Below are 25,997 nucleotides of genomic sequence, written 5' to 3'. Positions count from 1 at the left end.
GGTTTCATTATACATGCCCAGTGGCTTGCATTTACCATGCTGCCTTGTAGCATTGAACACCGTTAGATGTAGCTTCCAGTTACCTGACAGAAAAAGAAGAAACAATATTCAGCTACTAGTCCCTACTCATATTTGCATGAGTTTCTGAGTAGACTTGAAAAGTATTTGCATAAGGGGTAGGGACATGAGAACAATTAGATGGATGTAGAAAATCATGAAGTGAAACCCCCACACTGTTTTGAAAGTGTTATTTGTGAAGCACTCACAGCAGATTGAAAATAAATATGAGCATAGTCTATGATTCTACAATACTGAGATCTGTTGACGCATAGGAAAAGAAATTACAAAAAACTGTTTTAATATACATGAGTTAATTATGTTACCAAATAGGGTGCAGGTGCCCAGGTGCGGGCAGCAGTGAGGGCTCTGCCGGGTGGGCCCCTGTGGGGAGCGGCCGGGGCTGCCCCGCGCCGGACACAGCCGGTTCCAGGCGGCTCCAACGGCCCCAGCGCAGGGCACAGCTGAGCCCCTCAGCCCCGGGCGGGCGCCTCGGGGAAAGCCTGGGTAAGGAAGGGCAAAGCGCTGCATGTGACATATTATAGCAAATAGTAAATACGTTTTAGTGCTTTACATCAGAAGTTAAACATACCAATAGTAGTATGTAAAAGCTGTGCTTGAAACAGAAACCTTTTAAATGCCTGCAAAGGGTCATTTTGGTCAGGAAGACCTAGAATGTTTATTTAATTTTCAACTGATTAATAACTGTTCAGCAGAATTTAATGTTTCAAGACCTGTTTCAATGAGCAGCTTCCTGTACTTTGCAGCTCCTACAAGAAACGACATGCAGTTTTAGTTTCTTTTCCTTAAGATGTGTAAGGGACTGTCAGCCATTTTGTCTCAGCATTGTTGTTACACCATTACCACCCCAGCCCCCCCGCCCCAAGCCACAGCATGGTGTAAGATGGCAGCTGTCTGTTTCAGCACCGTGCCACTTCATAGTCCGGGCCCTGACGTCCCGTTGCCGGGAGGACAAAATCTGCCCTGAGCTAGAAAAGCTGCACGTGCGCACAGGGCCAGGGGATGAGGGGGACGTGCAGAAGCTGAAGGCATCAATGGCCGATCCCCACCTTGGTACAACCACTGTGGACATCTGGACATGAGCACATGGGGTAACACAGGGCGGCGAATGTGGCAACAAGCCAACTAGTGGTGGAGACTGGATAAAAGGGGCTGCATGTTCCTCTCTGGCTAAGCTTCTCACCTCCAGTAGTTTTTCACTTGCCTTCTCTCTATCGCGTGCTGAAGCTTTTCGCTTGCTTGCTCTCTCCTCATCGCCTGCTGAGCTTTCTCTCCATCCGCCTGCACCGGGACTGGACCAACGGAATGCTGCTAGACTCGTGGTGGTGGTAACTAGTATTGCTGCATCTGTTTTGTTTGCTTGCTTGGGTATTCAGACTTTTCCATTCTTTTCCCTTCTGTCCTATCGCTATTATCAGTTATTTCGTTAAAGCTTACAAGGTTTGTGCTGCATCTGACCTTGTTTGTGTCTTAATCTCACTCTTGGGATCATTTAAGACCCTCCCCAATATTGGATATTTGGTGAAAAAAAGAATAATGATTAAAACAATCTCATGTTTTTCAGAATCTATTTCAGCTTCCATGCTTTGAATTTCAATTAAAGACCATTAACAGTGTTAAACTTCTGTTTACTAGTATTAAACTTTTTAAGTATAGTACTTATGGTCCAAGGAGAAATAAGAACAGACTATCCAACTAGCTTGAAAGATGAGCAAATAAAACTTTTAGGGATGATACCCCACTACATTCACTATAGCTCTTCCAGTTATCATGACTTTTAAAATTATGCAAAGTATGTATAACACTGTACCCGTAGAAGTGAAAAAGGTCCTGGACTGAGCTTAGTGTTTAACTTCAAGCTGTTGTCTAACAAACACATTTACATATGCCAATCTAAGCCACAGATATGTCTACCTAAGCAAGTTAGTGTCTTACAGTTCTTTTTATGTGGCTTGCCTCACTTCTCTGTTTGGAGTCTTGGGGTCTCAGAGAGTGGTTTGTGTCTTCTTGGGACCATGGTTCACTGTGTTCACTAGGGCATGACTTGCCATGTGACTCAAGGTCTTCTGGCAATTAGTTATGAATGGATGTGTGATGTGAGCCTGGAACTGGCACAGACTTCATTGCCAGTGAAAATCTGATGCAGATACAAACCTGGAGCTGTGGTGCTTCCCCCATTTTTCACCATACCAGCTGGTAAAGAATACCAGCTGGTAGTCCATTTGATTACAACTAGATTAGCACTGTTAGCCAGACAGTTTTCCCTAGCAGCACCCATACAGTCATTGACATTCTCTGAGCTCTTTTCCTTGTGTCCAAGTCATACAGTAATAAATACATAGGACACACTGCCTTTCGGTTCTGTGAAACCAGATCTCTTCTAAGCTAGAGTTTGAATGACACCACTGTTCGTTAGGCTACTTTTTCATCTTTTTAGGGTTTTTTGATTCATTTTGCTATCCTTGCCTATATCCATCCATCCATCCTTCCTTCCTTCCTTTCTTTCTGACCTATGCATGCTGTATCTCCTCTAATACTTCACTTGACAGCTTGAGGTACCAGCACCTAATGAGACCCCACTGGTTTTATGAAACATGTCTCTTGCAGTGCTAGGTGTTTCTGATTGAATGAACAGTCCTATTGACTTTACCATTTTAGAGAAAAAGCACAATCCCAAAGCAGTCTGCCTGTTTGATCTTTAAGGGCAGATTTTAAACAGACACATTCAAAACGTCCAGCATTTCTTCTTAACAGAACAAATACTGACACTGAGCTCCCCAAGAAGGGAAAAACTTCCTTGGAACATCTACCCTCAGCTCTGTTGGATGTGGCCTGCACTCCTAAAAAAAAAAAAAAAAAAAAGAAAAAAATAAAAAAAGTCTAAAAGAACAGTAATCCATTACAGTACTATTTCACTGTGAAGAACTGGAGTTTCACTGTAGGTTTCTGTTCTTCCTCAACCTTTCCAAGATTTGTCAGTCTAAAGAGGCAACAGGGAATGCTCACTTCAGTATTTCATTTACAGTGCCTGGCACATCTGAGCAAAATTACAAGCAGATAATTTGAACACTGGGGATCATTGCCTTAAGCAGTTGTGTTGAGTATGCCCTCAGTATGCCCTACCCAAGTGACTTAACCCCTCTTCCCTTGTTACCAGGCAACACTTTTAAGAAACTCATATGCACAGACTTGTTCAGGGCTGGAAATCCACAGCCTTTGAACAAGTGTATCTGGCTTTGGTTTCAGGCACACGACAATTGTGGCTTCTTCGGTGTTCACTAAAAGACTGGTGGATGCTACAAAGCCTTTGCATTCCTCAACGACTGTCTGTTAATTCTGTCCTGTGTCATCCAGCAAAACCCAGTGTCTTGTAGGGTGTGACAGTCTGATGAAACCATAGTTAATGTCTCAAAGATACAATAAAGAACTTTGGTAAAGGAAACTGTTTATGTGGAAATGCCAGTGCTGTACAGGTAATGGCAGGAAGACTCAGCAAGAGGAGAGGGTCATGAGGAGGTGGGACCACACTTTTCTGGGGTTGAACTTCCCTATCTTGAGTGACTCTGTAAAGACCCAATAGAGAAGCCTTTTTCATAATGCATGTGCGAAAAGGAAAGGCCAGACAATGGTCATACCTGCAGGTAGAGTGGAGTAACTCCCCAACGATCCCCAAGCCCACCGACCCATTTCCAGAAGAATCTGAAGGTATGAACTACGCATGTACCAAACCAAGGAGAATTCCAGAAGCATAGACTGCACATGATGCTAATTAACAGTATGAGTCCAAGTGCCCCCCTGGAGGGGGGGCAAGGAATTATAAGAGGACATGAGTCAAAGCCCTGGGTGGCTGCACCCCTCTGGAACTGGACCAACGATGGAAACAGGACTGGTGAAATCTTCCTTTTTGTCTTTCTCTCTCGCTCTCTTTTACTCTCTTTCTCTCCTTTTATCTCCCATTCTCTATCCTTGTATCCCTGCATACAAGGCAAGGCTTGTCAGGGCATGTTTAAGGCTTGTTGTGGCTTGTTATAAGATCTGCCACTAGTTGGTGTTATGTTGTAAGGTTTGTCAGTGTATGTTATGAGGTTTACTGCTTCTTGCAGAGGTTACAAGGCTTACTGACAAAGTTTCATGCCAAATATCTGTTGTGAGTGAATAAAAATTCAGTTTTGTGAATTTAAGAATCCTTGGTGTCGTTTCACCTTAATCCTGACCCTGGAATGAGCAAATCTGAGTCATCATCCCAAGAAATTGGGACATGACACAGGGATACATCCAGTAGAGTAGCTAACAAATAACTCATTTTTTATGGGAATAAAATCTTACTATTCAGCCAGGTCAGCCACCAGTACCTTCTGCTACTGTTTAATGAAGCAAGAAGTCACACACTCCAACATACACAGAGGTTTCCAAAGGAATAGTCCTTTTGCAAACAGAAAATATAAACCCTCTGTACACTTCAATTTAGGGTAAATGATGAATCTAACCAGTTGTAGTCATAAACTCCTTGCTAAGCTGGATCCCAAAACAGTTTGAGAAAAAGTTTCATCTCAGCACTCACTGAGAATCAATCAGCTTCCAGGACAATCTTACAGGAAGTTTTTGATACCTCTGCTGTTATGGAAAAACAATGGTTGTACCATGTGTTTTGAGAAACCATCATAGTTCCTGTGCTCTGCACTACAAGAAGAGGTAGAAAAGAACTAGCCCTTCAAAAAGAAAAGAAATTGAAATGTGTTTTACTCTGACACTCTTGACCTGTGCTGAAATATCTAGGAGCCCACACCTGTATCCCTAAAAGCAAGCTTTCATATCCTTGCCATAAATTGATGCCTGAAATAACGCTCCTCACTGCCTATGTGCTAAGTCTTGCAGAGAAATAAATAAATTTCTAAATCTTGTTGTCCCTCAAATGTTGATTCCACTACACTGCAGCGTCTTCAATAAGATTTCTGAAGTTACATAGCTATGGACAACTTGCTTTTTCCATCCTGTAGAGTTACACCAAAAAAATACCAAGTGGAAACTGTTAAAAGACAAGCTGTCCTCTTTCACCTTGGCAGCTGAGTCCTAGACACGGCAGATCACAATTAATTTATTCAGTTTGAAGAATATCTTTTCTCCCTTTTGATTCTTCTTTATTGATCCCTGTCACAAGAATCTGCTCTAGATGAAAAATCAACCTGTACAGAACTTCAGTGCCACAGAGCTGGTTTCCTTCACCTGAAAGGGAAGGAATTTTATGCTCAATCTGACGCTCACACCAAATATTAAGCCTGCATATGAGCACTTTCAATTAAAATCCTACTCTTTAGTCTCTCATTGCACCAAATGTCTTTATAAAAGAAAGAATTATGGTAGAAACACTCTTCAGGAGTCAAAATACAGAAGTTTTTAAAAGGTTTTAGTAAGTCTTCATCTTACCACTACAACAGCAACACTTCATTGGAATATTTTTTTCTGTGTCCGATATTATGGCAAACCCTTTGAAGTGAAGACAACATGCTCTTTTGTATTACCCTCTCCAAAACCAGTATTCTTGGTAGCTGCTTCATCAGAAGGAAAAGTCCATTCAAAATTCCTGCCCAGTACAGTTACTGTCTTTCATTTCTTTCAGAAAATTGTTTTGTTTAATCTTTCCTTAAAATGGACTGTTTCTCCAACAGCGACTCTATGCACGTCTGATCTTAGATAACCTTTATGCTTTTATGTTAACAAAGCAGGGACTTTTAGGAAAATGCATCTTTTGACTTCTGATGTCAAATTCTATGTAAAGTAGTTCTCATTGGATTATGGACTGTACAAAGCAATACTAAAAATTCTAAGCAATAAGATGGAATACTAGCAATAATAACTTAAAACAATGTATTTAATTCCAATACGTATAGCTTTAACTAGAGTACAAGCAACAGTTGAGGCTTCCTTACTTTACATCTTTATGACTATGGGTTCCATTCACACTTCTGTTACACATTACTCTTGAGATGTCTCAAAGCAATGCCACTTTTGGGATAGCTGTCTTTCAGGCTTTATCCAGTTAAATATGTGGGACCCTCCTTCAGGTAGCAGTTCTGTGGTATATTATCCACAGTATCAATAGACACAGATAGTTACTAAAAGAAAATGATAGGCTACCAACCAGTAACTGTTCTTGAAACTGTGTGATGTATGTATACATTGCTAATACCGCAAGTCCTTTCCTCAGAATCCTGTCTGTGTTGCGGTTCTCGAACTGAGACAGATTAAGTGAAGTTGACATGTTCTGCCCTTTACACCATCAAAGATAATGGGTGTTCTTAGAAGTATGCAATTATGAATACTACCAGGATAATCCTTTCTAGTAACAGTTCTAATATGGCACATGCAAAATTATATATAAATTTATGTGCAAATATATGATAAATTATCTCTGAAGATACTAAAAACCACTGCAGTGTAATTAAGAAATTCAGTCGCTCAAAATACTGAAAAATTCATGTCAGTTGATTACTCAATAAAACTACTGTGATGAAAATTGCTGGAAAAAGTCACTATTTCAAAACAGAGTGGGAAAAATATTTGCAAGAATAAAAAAAAACCCCAAGATCTGGTGAAATAATAAACTTTATTGTGGATGAAGAATTTATTTGTAAATTTATTTTTGAATGACTATGTATTAAGACACTCCTTGTACACAGTAGTGCTTCCTTTAGGTGACAACTATTAGAGTATAATTTTTTGATTTAAAAGAAAAATGTCTTTTCCAGATTTACTCAAAATAAACTGAAGTTTTTCAGAACAAGTTTGAAAATGCATAATACTTTGTAATTGCACCACTTTATTTGAAAAATAATAAATGGGCCTCGAAACTACATACTAACAACAGGAAATAAAAATTATTCATCAGTTTTCCATATGTTAAGAAAGAATAATAGAGCCTACATAGACTTTCTGCACAGAACAAGACATAAAGGAAGTATTAACCATGACTCTAAACCCAAATATGAATAAAATGGCTTTTCTGATATGAGGTTTAAGCTTCTTTTTAAACATCCTTGCATCTGACACTGGGAAAAGTACTTTTCTCAGAATTACTGTCTTTTAGTACATTTTTGCAAAGATAGCTCGAAGATAAATTCTGTAATACATATATAGGTCTGGTTTCCCACACTGCTCTTTTTTATGGCTTCAACCTTTACTAGAAATTACAGTTGTAATTATTACTTGAGGTTCTGCACATACAAAATTCATTTATATTGTTTTGATTTCTACCCTCAGGATACTGTGCATTACATGAAGGAAAGGATGACCATCCTTTCTTATCATAATAATAAATATTGACCTGAAACAACCGGTGAATATCCATAATCAGTCAATATGTATTTTGCCGCCATTTCACAAGCATGTTGACTTAAACAAGGAACTCCTCAGCTGTTACTGGATTACATATCCCATTTATTCACTGAACCTCATTTCCATCATATTATTCTAGTAGAACATTCTCCAGCCAACTTAAACAGTGAATAAGTGAATGCATAAATTCCATTGTGAATTGTAGATACTGGTTTCAAGAGTAATATTCAACAGTTTTCAAGCTCCCTTGACAGATGTAAAGATCCAGGAAACAAGAAGAAATATATCAATTGTGATCTCAAAACCCAAGCAGATGTAAATCACAAATCCAGATGAATCTGGTAGCCTCAGTTTTGGAATTTCTGCTAATTCTTTCACTGGCATATTTGTCATCTAACTATTGTTGTCAGTGTTAAAAATCACACTTAGTACTTATTGTTGACTGAAACCTCTCCATGACAAACATTCTCTCCTAGTCATTGGCCACAAATCACTAAGTTGTTCTCTTACTATCTCACATAATTTCCAAACATCATCTCCAAACATGTTGCAGAGAAATTAACAGGAAGGTGGCATTTTATGTCACCTACCTATCCAAATCATACTGACTTTGTATAAAATCAGATAAAAGGAAACATCCAGAAATGTTTTGACTATACAACCCAGATGGCCTTTGGAAAGGTAAGTGCAACATCAAGGAAAAGTGATAGCTACTATAAAGTTTATGTACTATGATTTTAATAATGAATTATTTTTTATGTAATAGTTTGAGAATTTAGACTATCATTAACATAATCAGTTTTTAGGTCCATATATAATCTTTGTTTCCTTTTACTTCCTTTGTGTAAAACTCTCCCTGTACACATACAGTGCTATGATACTCTTTGTTTTGCATGTGTTTCCTGCACTTTTCCCAAACTTGTCAAAAAATACTATAGGCAACTTTATATACTCAAGTTAATTTGAAATTTGCTTGTTCAATTTAACAACTTGTCCTGGTTTAACCAGGATAGGGTTCAGTTTCCTCAGCAGTGCGGGGGGGAGCTCTAGCCGGGTTATTCAGATACCATGCCGACGTCACATCCTGGCAGGTCACATTTTTCCTGGCGCGGGAGCGCGGTGCACTCGTGGTTTTGTACATCGTGCTTCAAACTGCTGTATTTGGTAGCGATTTTGCTCTGTTCATTGCTATCACTATTACTGTTATTGTTATTGTTGTGGTTTGTTGTGTTGCTATTGCACTGTTGTATTAAACCTTTCCTTATTTCAGTCTTGGGGCTTTGTATTTCACTCCCTTTGTGGGGGAGGGGTAGCGGCCGCGTGGTCTCAGACCCTGGCAGGGGCTAAACCACCACACAACTTTTTTGCTCTAAGCAGAGAAGAAAAGGTGAAAGTGCAGTCTTAACTGCTCCTCAAATTTCTTCTCAGTTCTTTACTCTTTATTTGCCATTTAACTTATCTTTACTTATCACTTCCCATTTGCAAACACGTATTTTCTCTCAGCCAAAGCAGTTCTGTGTTTATTAAGATCACTCTCTTTTTTTCTAATGCAGATGAATTATCCTATAAAAATGTTAACCATTTTCCCTCTAAAGAGTCTTCCTTCACTCATCTTGACTGGAAGAAAATTAAGGAACAACACTCACACTTTACGATTAGGATCATAAATATTCAGAAATAATGCACTAAAAAAAAAAATAATCAGCAGGTTTCTGAAGGAGCCTAAATAATTTGAAATTCAGGGTTCCTTGTTAAGCTTTTCATTTCCTGGGACTTCTGGGAGCAATAGACTTCCAAATATAATATCAAAGTGTTTTGATACAGTGACAAACTGAAATACAAGAAATTCTCTTTAAATATAGGAACAAACTTTTTTCTGAGTAGGTAGTCCAACACTTGAACAGGTTGCTCAGAGAGATTGTGGATTCTCCACCTTTGGAGATATTTAAAATCTGACCGGACATAGTCCTGGGTAAGCTCTAGGTGACCTTGCTTTGAGCAGGGGGGTTTGAACTAGGTGATCTCCAGAGATGCCTTACCTCAGCTATTCTGTGATCTTCAACAAGTATTTCTCTGCAGTAATTTACAAGTTCAAAACCAAGTAAAAATTTAAAATCTGTATTATAGAAAATTAAATTTCTGTGTTTATCACCAACCATTGGTGCTAACTGGTAACCATTACTGCTGACACAGACTTACATTTTCAAGCAAATTACCATTTTGAGTTATTTCCCTGTACCTCTTTGTATATTATTGTGGCATTAATCATTATATATTTTTCAATAAATCACATGGCAAAACAAAAGGGTCAACTGAAAATAATTTAAAGGACACTTCCAGTGTCCTTTATGCATGCATCTAGTATGCTATGCAGTCATACGTGCACTTATATTGACTTCTGTTGTGGTTCACTTCCCAACCACCTCATTTCTATCACACAGTTGTTAATTAATTTTACTCATTGCGGTTTATTGAAATTCATGGAGAGTAAAAAAAAAGGAAGAATATTTTTTCTTCAAAATACTTTGCATTTTTCAAACATAAGCACAAAAAAAGAATGCATTATCTTGTGTGAAACATAAAATATTCAAAGAGAAAGAGTTGAAAAAGAATTTTATAATGAATTATAAAATATTTTTTCACAGAAGAGATACCAAGTGGGCTGTTGGTAGGAATGATGTGCTAAAGCAAATAAATTTATCAAAGATACCTTAATTTCTTTCATTCAAATATTTCTGTCTAACTTTAACTAGCAACATTAATTTAGTGATTCTAACAGGACATAAAATATATATATGTTGCCTGGAAATCTGCTTCTTATGCATTAGAAACATAGAAACTAGGGCTCTGTAGAAAGATAAGTAAACTTGACGATTATACAGAAATCTTAATGAGAAACCTACCTTGCCTACATACTGATAATCAGATCCTGTGTATTCCTCTAAAAGAAAAAACTGGTTCCACATCCAGCCTCGCTTCTGGCGATGAATTGCTTTTCCATCATTCCCTGATGTACGTCCTCCAAAGCTTTTGGGTCTGACATCAGGAGTCCTTCTGAACAGCATTTCTGTATGGCAGGGATGTGGCAGCCACATCCAGAGCAGCAGAAGTAATAGGACTTGCTGTACTGTCATAGTTCTCCGCTGCTGATGCTCTTCAAGCTGGTCAGCAATGGAGTCTACAGTTTTGTTTTTCTTGACTTGATTTTTATGTCTCTAGTTGCTGATACAGCCAAACAGTTTCCAGCAATTCATCTCTGAACTGTACATAATAACCAAATCCTGAAAGTAAACAGAGAAGAGACCACGTAAGTTGAAATGCGTTCACTCCTTAGTGTCCAACAGCCCCTGCTACTGTACCCTGTAGATACAAAACATTATGACATAGAAAGCAACCTAGTTAGGAATAGAAGGGTTATCCAGACAGGGAGTACACTGTGGATATGTTAGGTAGCTGATGTCAAAACACTTCCTAAGAAGGAGTAAGAGTGCCCTGAGATCATTTCCCCGTGAAAAACTTTAGAAATTTCTAAGAGTGTTCTTTATATAGACTGGGGGATTAATATTACTGAAACTTACATATTAAATACTGCTGCCTTTACTTCAAATGTTTTCCACCCAATTTGACTTACAAGCTTTCCAGTGTTTTATTAATCTTACTGCCAACACAAAGTAGTTTTAGAAATGAGGAAATGGTAAAACACTAGTTCTCCGGGTATTTTAAATGGTAAAAGAGAACATCATATGCATCAGAAGAAATACAACATGAAAAGAAGTGAACTTTTAAATAGAAAAATTTCTTTAGATGATCTTGCAATATGGACTGATGGAAACTTAGCCGTAAAATGTAGGAAGTATTTCAAAAATGAGGGCCTGTTTTGCAAGTATCCTGGAGAACTGATTTTGGAAAGTACTGAAATTAATAATAGAGAAGACAAGCCTCTCCTAACTCATCTTTGTTTTGTCTCCACTTTTTTTTTTGTTTTGTTTTCTTTTAGTTTTTCCTTCTTCTGACAGAACAATGAGATATTATTTCAGCCAGACAAATTTAGCCAGGTTCTCTTCACTTTACTTCTGTCCCAGCATTTACAGAGTAACACTTTTTGCTAGTGAGATCATTCAGTAATGTTTTTCAGTAATTCATGAAAATGTCAGTAATTCATGAATATTTCATTATTTCAGTAAATCATGAAAACCTATGATTTGTCTTCTTAATAGGGTATAGTTTCTGCAAATTTTAATCAGGGTGGGTTTTTTCTTTAGCATGCCCACAGAAAACAAAATACATGGATGGTGGTTGCGGTTCCTTCCTTGTATATTCTTCTACATGTGGCACAAAACTCAAGTAGTATAAAGCTTGGGGTGTTTTTTCTTCACTTTTCTGATTTTGGTAGATAACATTGCACACAACAATCCCATGTGTCCTCTGGTTTGAATAATATTATACAATAGCTCACTATCATCTTTTTTATTTTTTGAAATAGAGCTATGTATAACTTTCAGAAATTCTTTCTGTGTTTCAGTTTGATATTCATGTTCTACTTAAGATATTTTCAGTAAGCCTGTGTTGATTAAAAGAGTTTGTAATAATATGTCAGGGCTTTAGAGTAGAAAGCCTATGAAATGTAGTGATTACTTACAGTTAACTCTGTGTGTGTGCGTGCATATGTGTGTGTGTGTTAACAGACTCAGTTCAGGAACCAGCTTTTGTATTCAGAGTTAATTTGTCTCAGAGAATGTTTTTCCCTCTCCTCCAACATTTGGAAGTCTAAAGTACTTCTCAAAGCCACTGCTTTCAAGGACTTTAGCACAAAGGCTGTTCACAGTAACTCAGATGTTCATTTCCATTTGTCTAAATAAACACCAGGTTATGTATTGTTTCTTTTACCACTTCTTTTCTCCTAAAATTTTGACATTTAGTTGATCTGTGAACTCTGAATACTAGAACAAACTGTTCTAATATAAACCACTAATAAAATATGCTGAATTGTATCAGCATGTACAAACTGGAGATGTTGTCCTCCACCTTGGAAATTATTTGTCACAACTCATATTTATGTTCTTTTGAAACAGATGTATATTGAGTGAGAGAGGAGGGCTATGATTTATTCTCAGATACTTAGAAATGTTTCTTCTCAAAGATCAAAGGAATTTCAAACTTGAAATTAGCTCTTCAGGATATTATCAGTTTTTCCTATAAATTGGAAAGCGATTTTTTTTTTTTTTTAAAGAAGGTAAAATGTTTTCTTTTTTTGGTCTGGCATTTTTTATTCTTTTTTTGCCTTCTTGTCACCATCAATATCTATATTCCATTAATCATACATTATTATTTGATGTAGAAGTGTTGTTAAATACCTCTTGGGAAATAGTCCTTCAATATTAGGGGTTGTTACTGAATTTCCTTCTTGTTAAATTAGGTCACCAGAATGAAAGCTCAGATGAAATTTGTTAGAGTTATAAAAGTAGCTAATGCACATGGACTTGGCAAGCATAGCTGCTTAATGCATGTACGTACCAGCAAGGTCTTTTCCCCCCTTTGAGACTCCTGTTGGGAGTTCAGCTTCCTGCTTTAAATGTAATGAGTCTGATAGTAATCTACACTAAAGCAATAACATTTACCTTTAAAAATAAACTAGCAAAAAAGAAAAAACAGACTGAACTAATAACAAAAAGCACTGGAATAAAGGAAATGTTTGAAGAGAACTAGATGAAGGAAACCTTTTAATATATAACTACAGAAAACAGATGGAAGTCCCAATTCTGTAATACATCACGTATCTGGGTTCTGTGCTACCCTGCCAGAGCTGTAACATTAGTAGAGGAAGATAAATTTATGATCTGTTTCTTTAATTCCCTAAAAAACTAATTGGAAAATGTCTAAATTTTGGTGAAAATCTTATCTTAGAAGAGGGTCTGAGAACCCAGCAGAATTGTAATAGTTTTGCTGGCTTCAAAGTAAGTATTTTTTTTAAAGAACTGAAATAGGCTTAAATAGGTTTAAATAGCTTGAAATGAAACTCTTTCACCAGTGTATATCCTCAAATCTCTCTACCTCTTCTTCCAGAAGATCACTTCTCATTTTTTTTCCCACGATAAAAAGGAAATAGAGAAAAACAAGCAAACAAAGAAATCAAAGCTTTCTAAAAACTATCAAATACATGCAACGTTCCGTATTTCTGTGTAATATTCTTCTAAATTACATTAAACTTACTACAGAGGAACATTATGCCCAACTCTGCTCTTGTTTACACAGGTTTTTGTTTTGGAATTATTTTTAATGAGTTTTCTTGGAACAATCTCTGGTACGGATGAGATGGATCAATCACCCCTGAAGTTACTAACCATTTCACCACTTTCCACAGGTTAATCATTTCTACATCTCTTAGAACTTAGAATACATTTTTTTTTTCAATGCAACACTAACTGTATTCATGTAATTTCAGATGTAACTTTTGCAAAATTTGGAAAACATATCTTGCTTGCTCAGTCATACAATTCCCCTAATAATACTAAAACATACTTTATACTGTTTGAAACTCATGAGATTTAATGGACATATAAGATAGCACATGAATACCTTTAACTGATGCCCTTCTCAGACTTACATTTACTGGTTGCTCCAGAAGGCTACTCTTTTACAACTGAGATGCTATTTCTTTAGTGTACAATTTATTCTTTTTGCCTGTCCTGCATTACTGTATATCTGCTTTTAAAAGTCAGCAGAATTAAATTTAAAGTAAAAAACCTAATATAGTTCAATAGCTTGAGGGTTTTTTTGTTTTTTTTGTTTTGTTTTGTTTTAATCAAGAAATATTAGTAAACCTCTCTCGTGAAATGCAAATTTGAACAGCAAAACACTTTACTTGTGATAGTTGCTATTTATAATTTTTTTCTGTATTTAACCTTGGACAAACTTGAACTGAATTTTAATTCTGTAACATTTCAAAAAGCTTGTTTAAAGAAAGATATTTAAGCAATGCCATTTCTGTTTTCACCGTTTCTATTTCAGTGGGGAGCCATTATCTATTCACATCTCTAATCTTGTCTTTCAGTCCTTCTTTGCTATGTTTGTACAAAAGAAAGATATTTTTGGAACCGAAGATGCTTCACGACAATTAGGTTAAACTACACTGGAATTTTATGAGCAGTACAATCTTTAATTTTATTACAACTGAAGACACTGAAGCATATTTTGTTCTTGTTTTGTTATTGATCTGCAGAGGTGACACCAATAGAGTTATTCTTCTATACAGCCACTGTGAGAAACTTCTCATATTTTCTGCCCCATTTCTTCCAATCTTTGGTCCCCCTCCAGCCGCAAGTATAGAGCTACCATGACAGGCTGCAGACCCTCTTTCAAAGTAGCTAAAGCCATCAGCCATGAGACACAATTGCTGCCATTTTGGTTTCCTCCTTAAAGTAGGTAACTTCATAAGGTGCCTCTCTATTTCATTAGAAGTCTGACTCCTGGCTTATGATGTCATGAACAGAATTCAAAACTCTGGCTAGGTTTTGAAATAATAGGAACTATTTAACAAGCTAGTAAAAATGGAAGTAGGAAGGCAGCTAAGTGCAGAAAAAGCTGCATTGTCAATGGACCTCAGAAGAGCCTCCAGCTCAGCTAATTTATTTTAACTTATTTGCCATCATTTTGTAAAAACCAGGAATAAAGTTCTAATGCTTTAGACCACAATATGATGAAGCAAGTACTTTAAACAAACACCTTTGCAAGAGATTCTTATTCAAAACACAACAAAATATTTCCCTCTGTAAGCGTAACTTATAGCTGTAAGTTATCCCTTAAAGGAACAAGATGACAATACTTTCCATAAAGGTTTTTAAGAGTACTTGAAACAAACAAATGAGCTCTTTCAAATGATCAATTCTTAATGGATTCTTATCTCATCATTCCTTGTATTATAGATTTATGTTCCTTGCTTTGTCTATTATATCCAAATGAAATTGCCTAAAGCTGTTCATAATTTAATTGCGTAGTTCTGAACTAAGGATATAATTGGTAAATTGTCAATAAGCTGCTTATTTCATAGCCTCCAGTGAAACACACACTGCAGTGACCACGCTTTATAACATGGATTTGCAAAGTAGTCAGCTATACCTTTGAACTTATAACTCAATCCTCTTTACAAAGTCCTGCAACCACTGATCCATTTAGGAATTTGAATTGAGTATAGCTTGATGCTAAACTAAAAAAAGGAACTAACATTTCAGGAATTACTTATTTTAATTAGTAATACTAATCATATTCCCCAATCATCAGAACTATTTCACTCAAGTGAGATTTTTTGTATTATTTTCATAGTTCACAGAGAGAAAGACTGAAAAACAAGCAGAGGAAACAAAAGAAAAGGAAATACTAAGTATTATAATATTTGCTACAAGAGTTAAGTAATATTTTAGGCAAGAGAGAGATTACATAGAAGAATTACTTATGTCTTAGTTTGGAGCATATTTATATAGTACAAATCCTAATTGTTATTAAAAAAGCAAGTTAACATGCATTATACTGATTTCAAAGTGGAAGATTAAAGATTCAGTCTGCCTTCCACTGGTAGTTCAGTAAATGTGATATCCAAAAAATGGGTAAAATAACCCCAAGCAGACAGTAAACTGGGGAAGAAGAAAGCATTAACACCTCACTCCCCCCAGTTCCCCTGCTGCACTGAACTTTGTCCTCCTCCCTGTAACAATCTTTGGATGTCTCACCGACACCCTTCCCTGTTCTTAAGGAAGACTGAAACACTGAGTCTTAAGACACAGCGGAGCATTGAAGGGGTGAGCAGAACACCATAGAAAAGGTAGAAGATATTAGCATAACAATTTTGACTCTTTATTAATGAGGATTTTCTGTATTAATTAGATTACTTGGATACCTTACAATAATTCTTAGCTTTCTATATGTGGTGAATTTACTTTTTCTCACAGCAAGACGTCGAGAGTAGTGCACTATTTAAATATGTGTCCAGGTTTGAATATCACATTTCTAACATGTAAATAATCAGAAATCAGGCTAGCAACAAAGTGTTTAGGAAAGAAAGTGTTATTTTTGAGGAAAGAACAACTACACCTATTTGTGTAGTGTACAGGAAGGAAAAAAGATGAAGAAGGTGGTAAGACTGTAGTTTTCAGAAACTCTGTTAAAAATAAGAAATTATTCTCAATACACACCACAGACAGTATAAGCAATTGACCTCAATCACAACAACGAAGATTTAGATTAAGCATTAAGAAAAACTTCCTATGCATTTGCAGGGGTATTTGGCAGCTGAGATGAGATGCAACTAAAGGTTTAGAAGAACAGTCTGAGTGAACTGCTTTCAGAAATGGGCTGCCTGCAGCTGCTGTGACCAGAGGATTTCTCAACATCTTTACAAGCTCTGACCTGTAGAACTCTATCCCATCTTTTTCCATGTCATTATTTCTCCTCATTATGTCTTCCTATGTCTGGTGCCAGTGTTACCAGTGGTGACCCTATTCTCCTACATATGAATATGTAGTATTCATTCCAGCTCAACCAATTCTTTACCATTTATCTGATTTCATCTCAAAAGCAGCTGTAGATATACTGTTGTGGGTTGAAAGCAACTTAAATTCTCTTGCTTGTCAGCCAACATAGCATTCCTTTCCACATCAAGTGATAGTCCTAGCCACACGGTTCCCTCCCTTTTAGATAAGGCCTGTACCAGTCCTCTGAATCTCCCTCTGTAAGATTTTGGAGTTGCTGTTATCCCATCAATTATCTGCTATATTATTCCAGATAGAGAGTGAATTTAACTCTTTCCTACTCCATCCTGAATTCATCCTATATACTCCTTCCTAAATGATTATCCCCATTGTGTTTAGCCTATGGCCACGCTGCCTTTGAAAACATCCACATTCCATTATTAACAAACTTTTTTCTTTTATAAAGAAGGTAGTCCTCTACTATTAAAAACAAGCAAACAAAAAAATCCCAAACCAGTTATAGCCTTTAGTATTTGATTAGGCTTCCTTTTTCCTTTCATTCTTTGTTTATTTAATTAAAAAAGAAACAAACAAAAAACACCTCTCATAATCTAAAAAAACTTTAAACAACCAACTGTTCTGATATTTAACATACATGCTAGGGGAAGGGGAGAAAAGAGTGATGGTGGAGAGGAGGACAATGACCTGTTCTGATGGAAAGCAGCAAACAACAAGTTCCAGAATGTTGTTTTCTTCTCTGAAGAAGTATGGAGTAGGAGGAAAATAGTGATTTATCAGAGAAAGTAAATCTATTTGCATCACTATAGCATTGTAATTTAGACACAAGAGTATATGCTATTAACACCCCATTTTGTTTTCTTTATTCATTACAATCCATCTTTGAAAGACCATGATTTTTCTGAAAATGAAAAGATCAGAAAATTCTGTCTGAATGTTGCCAAGAGCCAAAACTGAGAGATCATTGAATATTGAGACCTGGGGACTTAATATTCTTTCTCCCTGTACTGAAGGGTTTTCCTGAACAGGGTGAATTGTAGTGAATAATGCTGAACAGTTACAAAAAAGACATTCTTTTCCTTCAGGGCAGGTGGAATTTTAAATCTCCTAGTTTTTGCTATCCAATGCTTTCACCTGCCAGCAAACTAAGCCTTATTAGAGAAACAGAATAAGCACAGACGCGTGCCAAGTATCTAAAAACTCACCATAATCTCATCAGGAGTTTATATCTTCAGCCCAGGCTGAAACTTTACAGCTTCAGAGAGCAGAGACAGTTCAGTAAAGCATAAAGAACTGGGGCATTGAAAGACCGTGCCTGCTTACAAAACTGTGTAATTTAATAAAGTGTTCATTGATGTCTACACAGTGGCTCCTCAAACTTGTGTTAGTGCCTGTGCCTGCAGCATGGACAGTCCCATTCCTGCTAATTAGATGATAACAGAAGGATTACATTCTTTCTTAGCAAGCAGGAAGAAATGGAAACAACCATTTCTCATGTAAGCTCACAGTTGAAATATAAGAGAGAATCAGATTTTAAGAAAGTTTGTTAAAGCATATGATTGTATCTCACACATTCATTAAAGTGTAAGTATTAAAAAATGCACTTTATTATTCACAAATCCCATAAATGTTGTATTTGGCATTAAAAAAATAAAACTTGAATGACAAGAAGGTATATTTGCAATGCATTTGGAACATTTTACTTTAAATATTTCTTAAAGTGCTTGGAGTTTCACCTTGTGTTCAATTCCTTTATAATTATTTTAGCATATTAAAAAGTCCTGTTAGAGTTCTCTGTCTTGTTATCAGTTTATAAAGCAAAGTAAAAATCCCTTTATGGGGTGAATGCAGTTTGTTGGGCCAGGATGACCTGAAATTATGAAGAAAAAAAAAAAAAAAAAAAGTAATATAATTTATTATACTGGTTTGCTATGGTTGGATAAAATGATCATAATTTCTTCACCATTAGTGAGTCAGAATTACAGAGCCTCCTTTATAACTTGTCTGTAAGATATTTTAAATGTTAAATCATGTTGAGAAACCTCTTAAGAATATACTATGTATATGTATAGTGCATAATAATCTGTAGCCTAACATTGTACCATCTACAGTGCACTGCAACAAGATGAAGTACTGTAGATCAGGTATTCAATTTAGGCACTATAATATATGGTATTGTGTATGCAAGGTGTACAATGTATGCATGATGATAAGAGCTAATTAGAAGATCACATCCTACTTTTCCCAAACAGTACTTGCTTTGAAACAGTACTCTGCAGGCTGCAACTGACATATTTTAAAAATTTTTTTACACCAGGAATAACTGTAAAGACCTGCAATTCACATCATAAAAATTTACCTTTTTTGCATATCTCAGTAATGAAAAGGATGCATCTTGACTAGTTCTGAAAAGAGATATCTGCTCTTAAGTAGCATATTACCCTTACAATAAGGCATCACATATGGGCACGATAAACTGCTGATGGACATGTGTCAATTAGAAACTTCAGAGGTAAGGAAATTTTCTAAGAATGCTTCTGTGTACTGTAAAACTTCACCAGCACTGTAATTATACTGACACTTAGAGAGCTCTTCACAATCAGTATATACTGGCACTGCTATATAAGAACATAGAGGCAGACATTGATCAGATAAAAGAAATTATGCACATTCTGACTCTGGGCTCCACACTTGCATGAAGGCTGTTCTGAATGCTTCCTGAAATATCTGTATATTTCTATGCTTTATACATTATCTGTTACTGTCCATCTTAATGGAAAGGGAGATATACTTGTGGATTTCAGAAATATTCTCTAAGCAAATCTGATGATATTTAAGAACATACAACTTTTTTTGACTTGTCTTTCATGGTTGCTGGTTATACAGAGATATATGTTGGTTTGGTGGTTTTCTATGTGCTGTAGCTTAATGGTTTTTGATGTTGACCATAGCATCTGAGAAAATGGTAATAGTATAGGACTATTACAGAGATGGTGTGAAGACAGTTACTGAATTTGTGGTGAAAGCCAGTAATGAAGTGCCTACTTTTCCCATCCAGATGTCATCTATGTAGAACAATGCTTCAGAAGACAAATACTTAAAAATTATTATTTCAGGAAAAAAAACAATGTACTGAAGAACACTTATGGTATCCACCTCAATAATATGAAGAGGAACTTTTTCTGACAAGAACACTCACCTGGAGAAAAAGATCACTGAATTCTACATATGTTTTTTCCCCTAATGTGGTATGTTTCACACACTGTGCTGTACTCTTTTCTGATAAATACATGGGTGGAAATCAGCAACCACTTTGCTCTGAAATGAACTTTGCACAGGTAATACTGAAGTGCTACACCGAGCTGTCACAGGAGACACATTTTTTTTCAAAATAGTCATTCCATCTCTGATCTTTCACTCCTGACTTTCAAGGGAAACCAACAAAACACTTTTCAAAGATAAACCTGAACAGAACTTCAAAACTCAGCTGGAAGCCAAAAACAATGGGCTCAAATGAATTTCTGGTTTTATTGAACTTTATAATCTCTCTCACTTCTCTTCTAACCTCTGTACGTCTTCAGGTTATAACCTACTTAAGTCTCTCTTTGAGAGATAAATACCTTTTTTTCCTCGTCAGCACCCTTCTCATACAAGTCTATTTCATTTGTGGCAACTATATATATGTATATATATTTTTCTTTATAGAGTTCATGTAATTGATAGCTAATTAAAACTAGAGAAATTGTCCTCAACTTTTTTTAGTCTTTCGTTAGTCCACTTTTTCTATTTCAGATCTAAAAAAGGGCCTGTATGCTTGAAAGAATGTAATTTTTTTCCAGATACAGCCAGACAGTATAATAAAATATTTTGACTTTATTAAAAAAGCTATACCTCATCTGCAAGTCCTTGGATCATTAGTTACAGAAACACTAACAGTCTTTATGTCATTCATTACTGCTTCATCCAAGATGTAGACAAGGAATATACTCTTTTCTATTACTCTACAGAACAACAATAATAAAATACTATTCTGTTATTCTAGTCTGTTATTCTAGACTGTATGAATAATAAACTCACGTAAAGACAAAGTGATCACCTGAGACTGCAGAGCAAGTATGTGACAAGCAAGTAGTCAAATTACATCTTTTGAAGTCTCAAGGTACAGTACTGAGTGGTCTTTCATTTATCCTCTTTGGAGAGGCTTCTATTCTATATCCTCTATCCTGTTTCAAGCCTGTTTGATGAAGTCATCAAGTTTATGAATAGTAATGGCTTACTATTAGTCAAGTGAAATCATTTGGCCGCTCAGTGATTGAGGTGTGTGTGGTAGACAAGAAAAAAAATAGTAAGCTCCTACCTGTAGGATAAAGTTATGTTCTAAAGAGCTATAAATACACTGAAATTATTATAGCTGTATAACTCAAGTAATAGAGCATTGACATAATTGAGTGTGGACTGGTGAGCAACTAGAAAATGGAATAACAAGCAGAATCTCCTTACTCTGTAGGAAGACTAGCAGTGTTTTACAGAAGTTATCTATGCTATTATGTGAGAGAGGATGTGCAGACCAAGAAGTGTCCATATGTCACTTTCAAATATGAATAAAATAAATTTAAAACTTGGTACCAAGTGTCATAGTTTATGAGACTACATCTGAAAACATGAAATTGGTAACCTATTAAAACATAATTGTCAAGGACTGATAAATAATAGAAGAATGAATCATACAGTGTATAAGGAACTGTTGGAGAGATATACAGGGCAGACATTGTCCTCCAGAAAGAAGATGCTGAAAATTGAAAACACTGAAATAGTAAATGCTTCTTAGGTACAGGTGACCAAAAACTATCTGCTTTGCTGCCCCAAATGAAGAAACTTGTGCGAGATGAAGTATTGAGTGAAGTTCTGTGGGTAAGCTTAAGCAGGCCTTGTCTTCAAAAGATGTGAGATTTGACGCATATTCGGGAATTTGTAATTCATTTGTAATTAGTGCATGAGCGGTTGTATCCTGAAGGTCTAAGCATGGTTCACAGTGTCTGGAAAATGAGACAATACATATATTTGCAAACAGGAAAAAGTGGAAAGTGAGAGGAAAAACAGACTGTAGAGAATCAGCATCTTCCATTTCTTAATCTCTTCTCCTACCCCAAAAACTTGTTTAGCAGCAAGTAATGAATTAACAACATCCATGGTGTACAGCATGAAGATACTCCAGAGTAATGACATTTGCAAGGAGAGGAATCAGGCAGCAAGCAAGAAACTAGCTCTGACTCATGGTACGTTTTAGAAGGAATGATTATCCCATATTGGTATGTGTGCATATTTATTTGTTTTAGCCTGGGAAGTCAAGATCTTCCAGCATTAAGTGAAAGTGAATTGACACAGTGATTGGACTTAAGAAAGCCTGGAATAATACCATGTAATGATAAATAAACTTATTCTTAAAAGAGCTGTAAAGGGGAGAAAACAAGAGAATGTCTGGGAAATTTCCCAGACCTTGGCATTCAGCTGAGATGCTTCCTGGTGGTCTGTGCAGACTGTCTGAAAGAGGAAAGATGACAGACAGGTCCTTAAGAAAAGTCTACTGGATTTGAGGTTTTGAATTTAAATTTTGAATTTATTGTCATGGCCAAGCATTCAATTAAAACACCCCCAAACAAATAAAAAAGCAAAAGCTTCACCTACAGTTGTGGTATTAAATTTTCTTTTCTTTTCCTCCAGTTTGTCCTATATCATGGCATCAAGCCCACTAAGTGCTGTGTGTAGGTGATATATTGTAAAATACTAACTTTAAAAATTGTTAATACAAGAAAGGAGGATTTGTTTAAAAGGTAGGGGCTTTTTTTTTTTTTTTCTCCAACATATTTTCTCTCTGAAGTGTGACTTCATTAACTCCAGAATCATTCACAAATTCAGTACAGATGGCAGCTAATCAGGCAGAGATGTTAACCGACGCCATTCTCCAGAAGACTGTTCTGATCACCAGGTCTTGGGATCTCTCACAGCCCCTTTCACTGAAATTATTCAACACAGTAGACTTTTTCATAGTTGATGAAACATAGGAAAAAAAAGTAAGGGAAGATGGCAGCTGCCCAGTAGTCATGCCATTCAAGAAGGCCTCAAAGGAAGAAAAATCAAAGCCAGGCAGAATATTATATTATAGTTGTTGCTAATCTGCATTCTGGAAATCTCTCACTGCTCTTGCCTTCTGCTTGCAACACAAATTAATATCTCCGGGAACCACACAAAAAACCTGAATAAAACAGTGCTTTCATCAATTATTTCCAAGGTGCTAACACATTTTGAAAACATATTTTGAGACTTGCAAGACTTAATTTTTCATATAACAATCACAAAAACCTCCAATTACCCATGAATTTCAGGCTAACCTCAGTGTTCTATTTAGGGGCTTCAAAACTGAAGTGCTCTAAACCTGTGGACAACTGAACAGGTTGGTCATGATCCTTCTGACAGATAAGATTGTCCTCCTCCTTTTTCCCAAACCCAGTGACCACTAATACCACTCTGAAGTGATCATCCAGCAGACTATATTAAACACTTTGACAGTACCTAACAGAATATAACCTGCATTGGGCACCTTTTTTAAGTTTGGGGGGTTTTTTGATGACAGAACGGCATAGAGTATCATCTGCACAGTAACTTTATTTTGTAACATTCTGTAGTGAAGAGAACAAGGTTTCAATGTAATTTACAGATAATAAACTTCATACACAAATTCTTTACTAGATACAATGCAGATAATAAAAGGAATTTTCTTTTACTGTGGGCTTTTGGTATTTATAAAAAAAATGTTTGGAAGGTGAGAACTTAGGTAAGGATTACTTTGGTGACAGATGTTACGTTTTTGTTCTTACAACAGTTTTTGGCCAACCAACCAAACTTCCAAACTGGAAGACTGGAATGTAGTGAATTGGCAATCAGCAGATGAGACACAGCAGTTGCTGGAAAGTTTTCATCCTTTTCACTCAAAAGAAATGAGAAATTCACCTATTGGACAAAAACTAAGATTGAAGGAAAGGAAGAGAATAGTCATGTAAGCAAAACAATGGTCTGTAGTTATTTTTTTAAATTCATTAGGAACTAAGAATAACATAAAAAGGTCAAGATGAAAAAAAGCTGGAGGAATACAGATACAGTTGGACCTTTTTGATAGATTTTAGTGTTATGCTGGTTTCTTTCTCAGCTGAATTCTGTGAGATAATTTCAAGAAAGACTTTGGAATCAGGATTACAAAATTGGAGCTCTTCAAACAGTAATGGCTTTATCACAAGTGTTATCTGACAGGTGGCTGGATGGCTGATAAAATTTTAAGTTATCCAGTTCTGGGGGCAGTTACTTGTTTATTTCATTTCTATGTATGTGTGTATGTATAAACTTTGCAGACATAAGGATAATATACAGCAAAGTGTATAATAGTGGGAATATTATATGAAGATAGGAAAATATCTGAAGGGAAACAGAAAACTAAAAACATTCAAGACTTTGTTTTGCTTTTTAATTTATATTTTATTATTAATTCTGTTCAATATTCTGTTTCAAGTAAACCCACTTCTATTCTGTTTCTCTGACAAGTCCCCTCTGATCAATTGCATTTCATTTGTTCTTCTGGTTTTTAGTTTTTCTTTTCACTTCTGTATCATTATAGTTACAGATTCCTTTTACATGGCTGTTGGAGATTTGTAAAGTAGCAACCAATATTAACTATTCAACCAATAACGACCAGCCTTCCCTGGGCCTTGTCACATCCAGTGAGATTATCTTTTGCCTAACAGCTCTCTTAGTCCAAACAGAAAATGCAAAGGTGAAAGGGCCTCTACGAGGTAGTCTTTGCCTGTCCACATCATATACAAAGTGACAATGAGTCTTTCTATTTTGCTCAAATGATTCTCCAGCTGCACCCACAACAACCAGAAAAGAAAATGCAAACTCTGTATATGTTAGCTAGCAATCAAACAACTAAAACAGACTGCAAGACAATTTAAGGATACTGTATTACTATAGCAAGGTAGCTATCATGGTCCAGTGAAAATGGATTCATATGTTATAGGGTTATCCAACTCATTCTTTTGTTAGACAACAAGTAGTTTAAGTTAAAATTATATATTTCCACAAATACAATTACCTAGAAAAATCAAAAATTTTCCTGATAGATTCTGGTGTAGGATTATCCCAGTAAAATTCAATGATTTATAACAATATACATGATCTACTGTGAATTCTGTGGTTTTGCATAAACAAAGAATTTTTATGATGCATGCAGTATTTATAAAATTTTCCTATTATCTCACTCCTTTTTCTTTTTGGTATTTTGAATCTAATATGAATAAATTACTATTGTAATTGGAAACCAAATTTTTGTAGTTTAATTATAACTGAAAGTCAATTAGGAGTCAAAACATACTTCTGTGTGAAAAATGTTCTTTGTATTTAATGTGACTGAATAACAATTGTACATAAGAATTACAAGACATTTAGATTACTAGAATTCTTTATGTCTGTCAATTATTACCTAGTCTCCATTTTTTTACTTCTTTTTAGAATTAGGCACTCTTTCGTCACAATGTGCACAGCTAATAATTTAAAGGTTTGTTTTAAACAACAGTCTTTTTTCAAACTGAAAAATTATCAGTGACTAATGACATATTGATCTTCAACACTTACAGGGTACAAAGCAATTTTTTCTACAAAAACTTTTAAAGTGTTTTTACAGGGGCTTATCCCTACCTTGTGCTGTATTATATGCAACTTTTTAATATTGTTTCTGAATGAGTGATGCTGTCTTAGGCCATATGTACAGATTTTCCTCTACAGAATATTCTTCTGTAAACTTACCAAAGGTCTAGAACAGAAAGTGAGGAGAAATCTCTCTTGTAAAGATCACAACTATGTAACCATGAGGAGACTGCAGAAAAATAATTCACTAATTGCAAGAGTCAACAACCTACTCAAACAACATGTCTACTCAGTGATAAACAGACTTCCATCCCATCCTGTCCTCATAAATGAAAAACTAATGATGTAAATACCACCTAATATCCTGAGAAAGCTGCCTTGAACAAAGGTGTATTCTTAGGACAACTGGTATTT

At 36.0% G+C, this 25,997-nt stretch overlaps 1 protein-coding gene across 1 annotated transcript in view; it reads right to left on the bottom strand.

The window, feature by feature from the left end:
- CDH10 (cadherin 10) overlaps nucleotides 1-25,997 on the bottom strand; it is a 105,330-nt gene that overhangs the window by 56,586 nt on the left and 22,747 nt on the right. Inside the window, exon 2 of the mRNA XM_074873881.1 lies at nucleotides 10,314-10,691. Coding sequence (XP_074729982.1) covers nucleotides 10,314-10,544 — 231 coding nt within the window. The 5' untranslated portion in view covers nucleotides 10,545-10,691. The remainder of the gene's footprint in view (nucleotides 1-10,313; nucleotides 10,692-25,997) is intronic.

The sequence above is a fragment of the Strix uralensis genome, chromosome 1 (assembly GCF_047716275.1).
Source record: "Strix uralensis isolate ZFMK-TIS-50842 chromosome 1, bStrUra1, whole genome shotgun sequence".
Classification (NCBI taxonomy): Eukaryota; Metazoa; Chordata; class Aves; order Strigiformes; family Strigidae; genus Strix; species Strix uralensis.
This window is presented reverse-complemented; position numbering and strand designations above follow the sequence as displayed.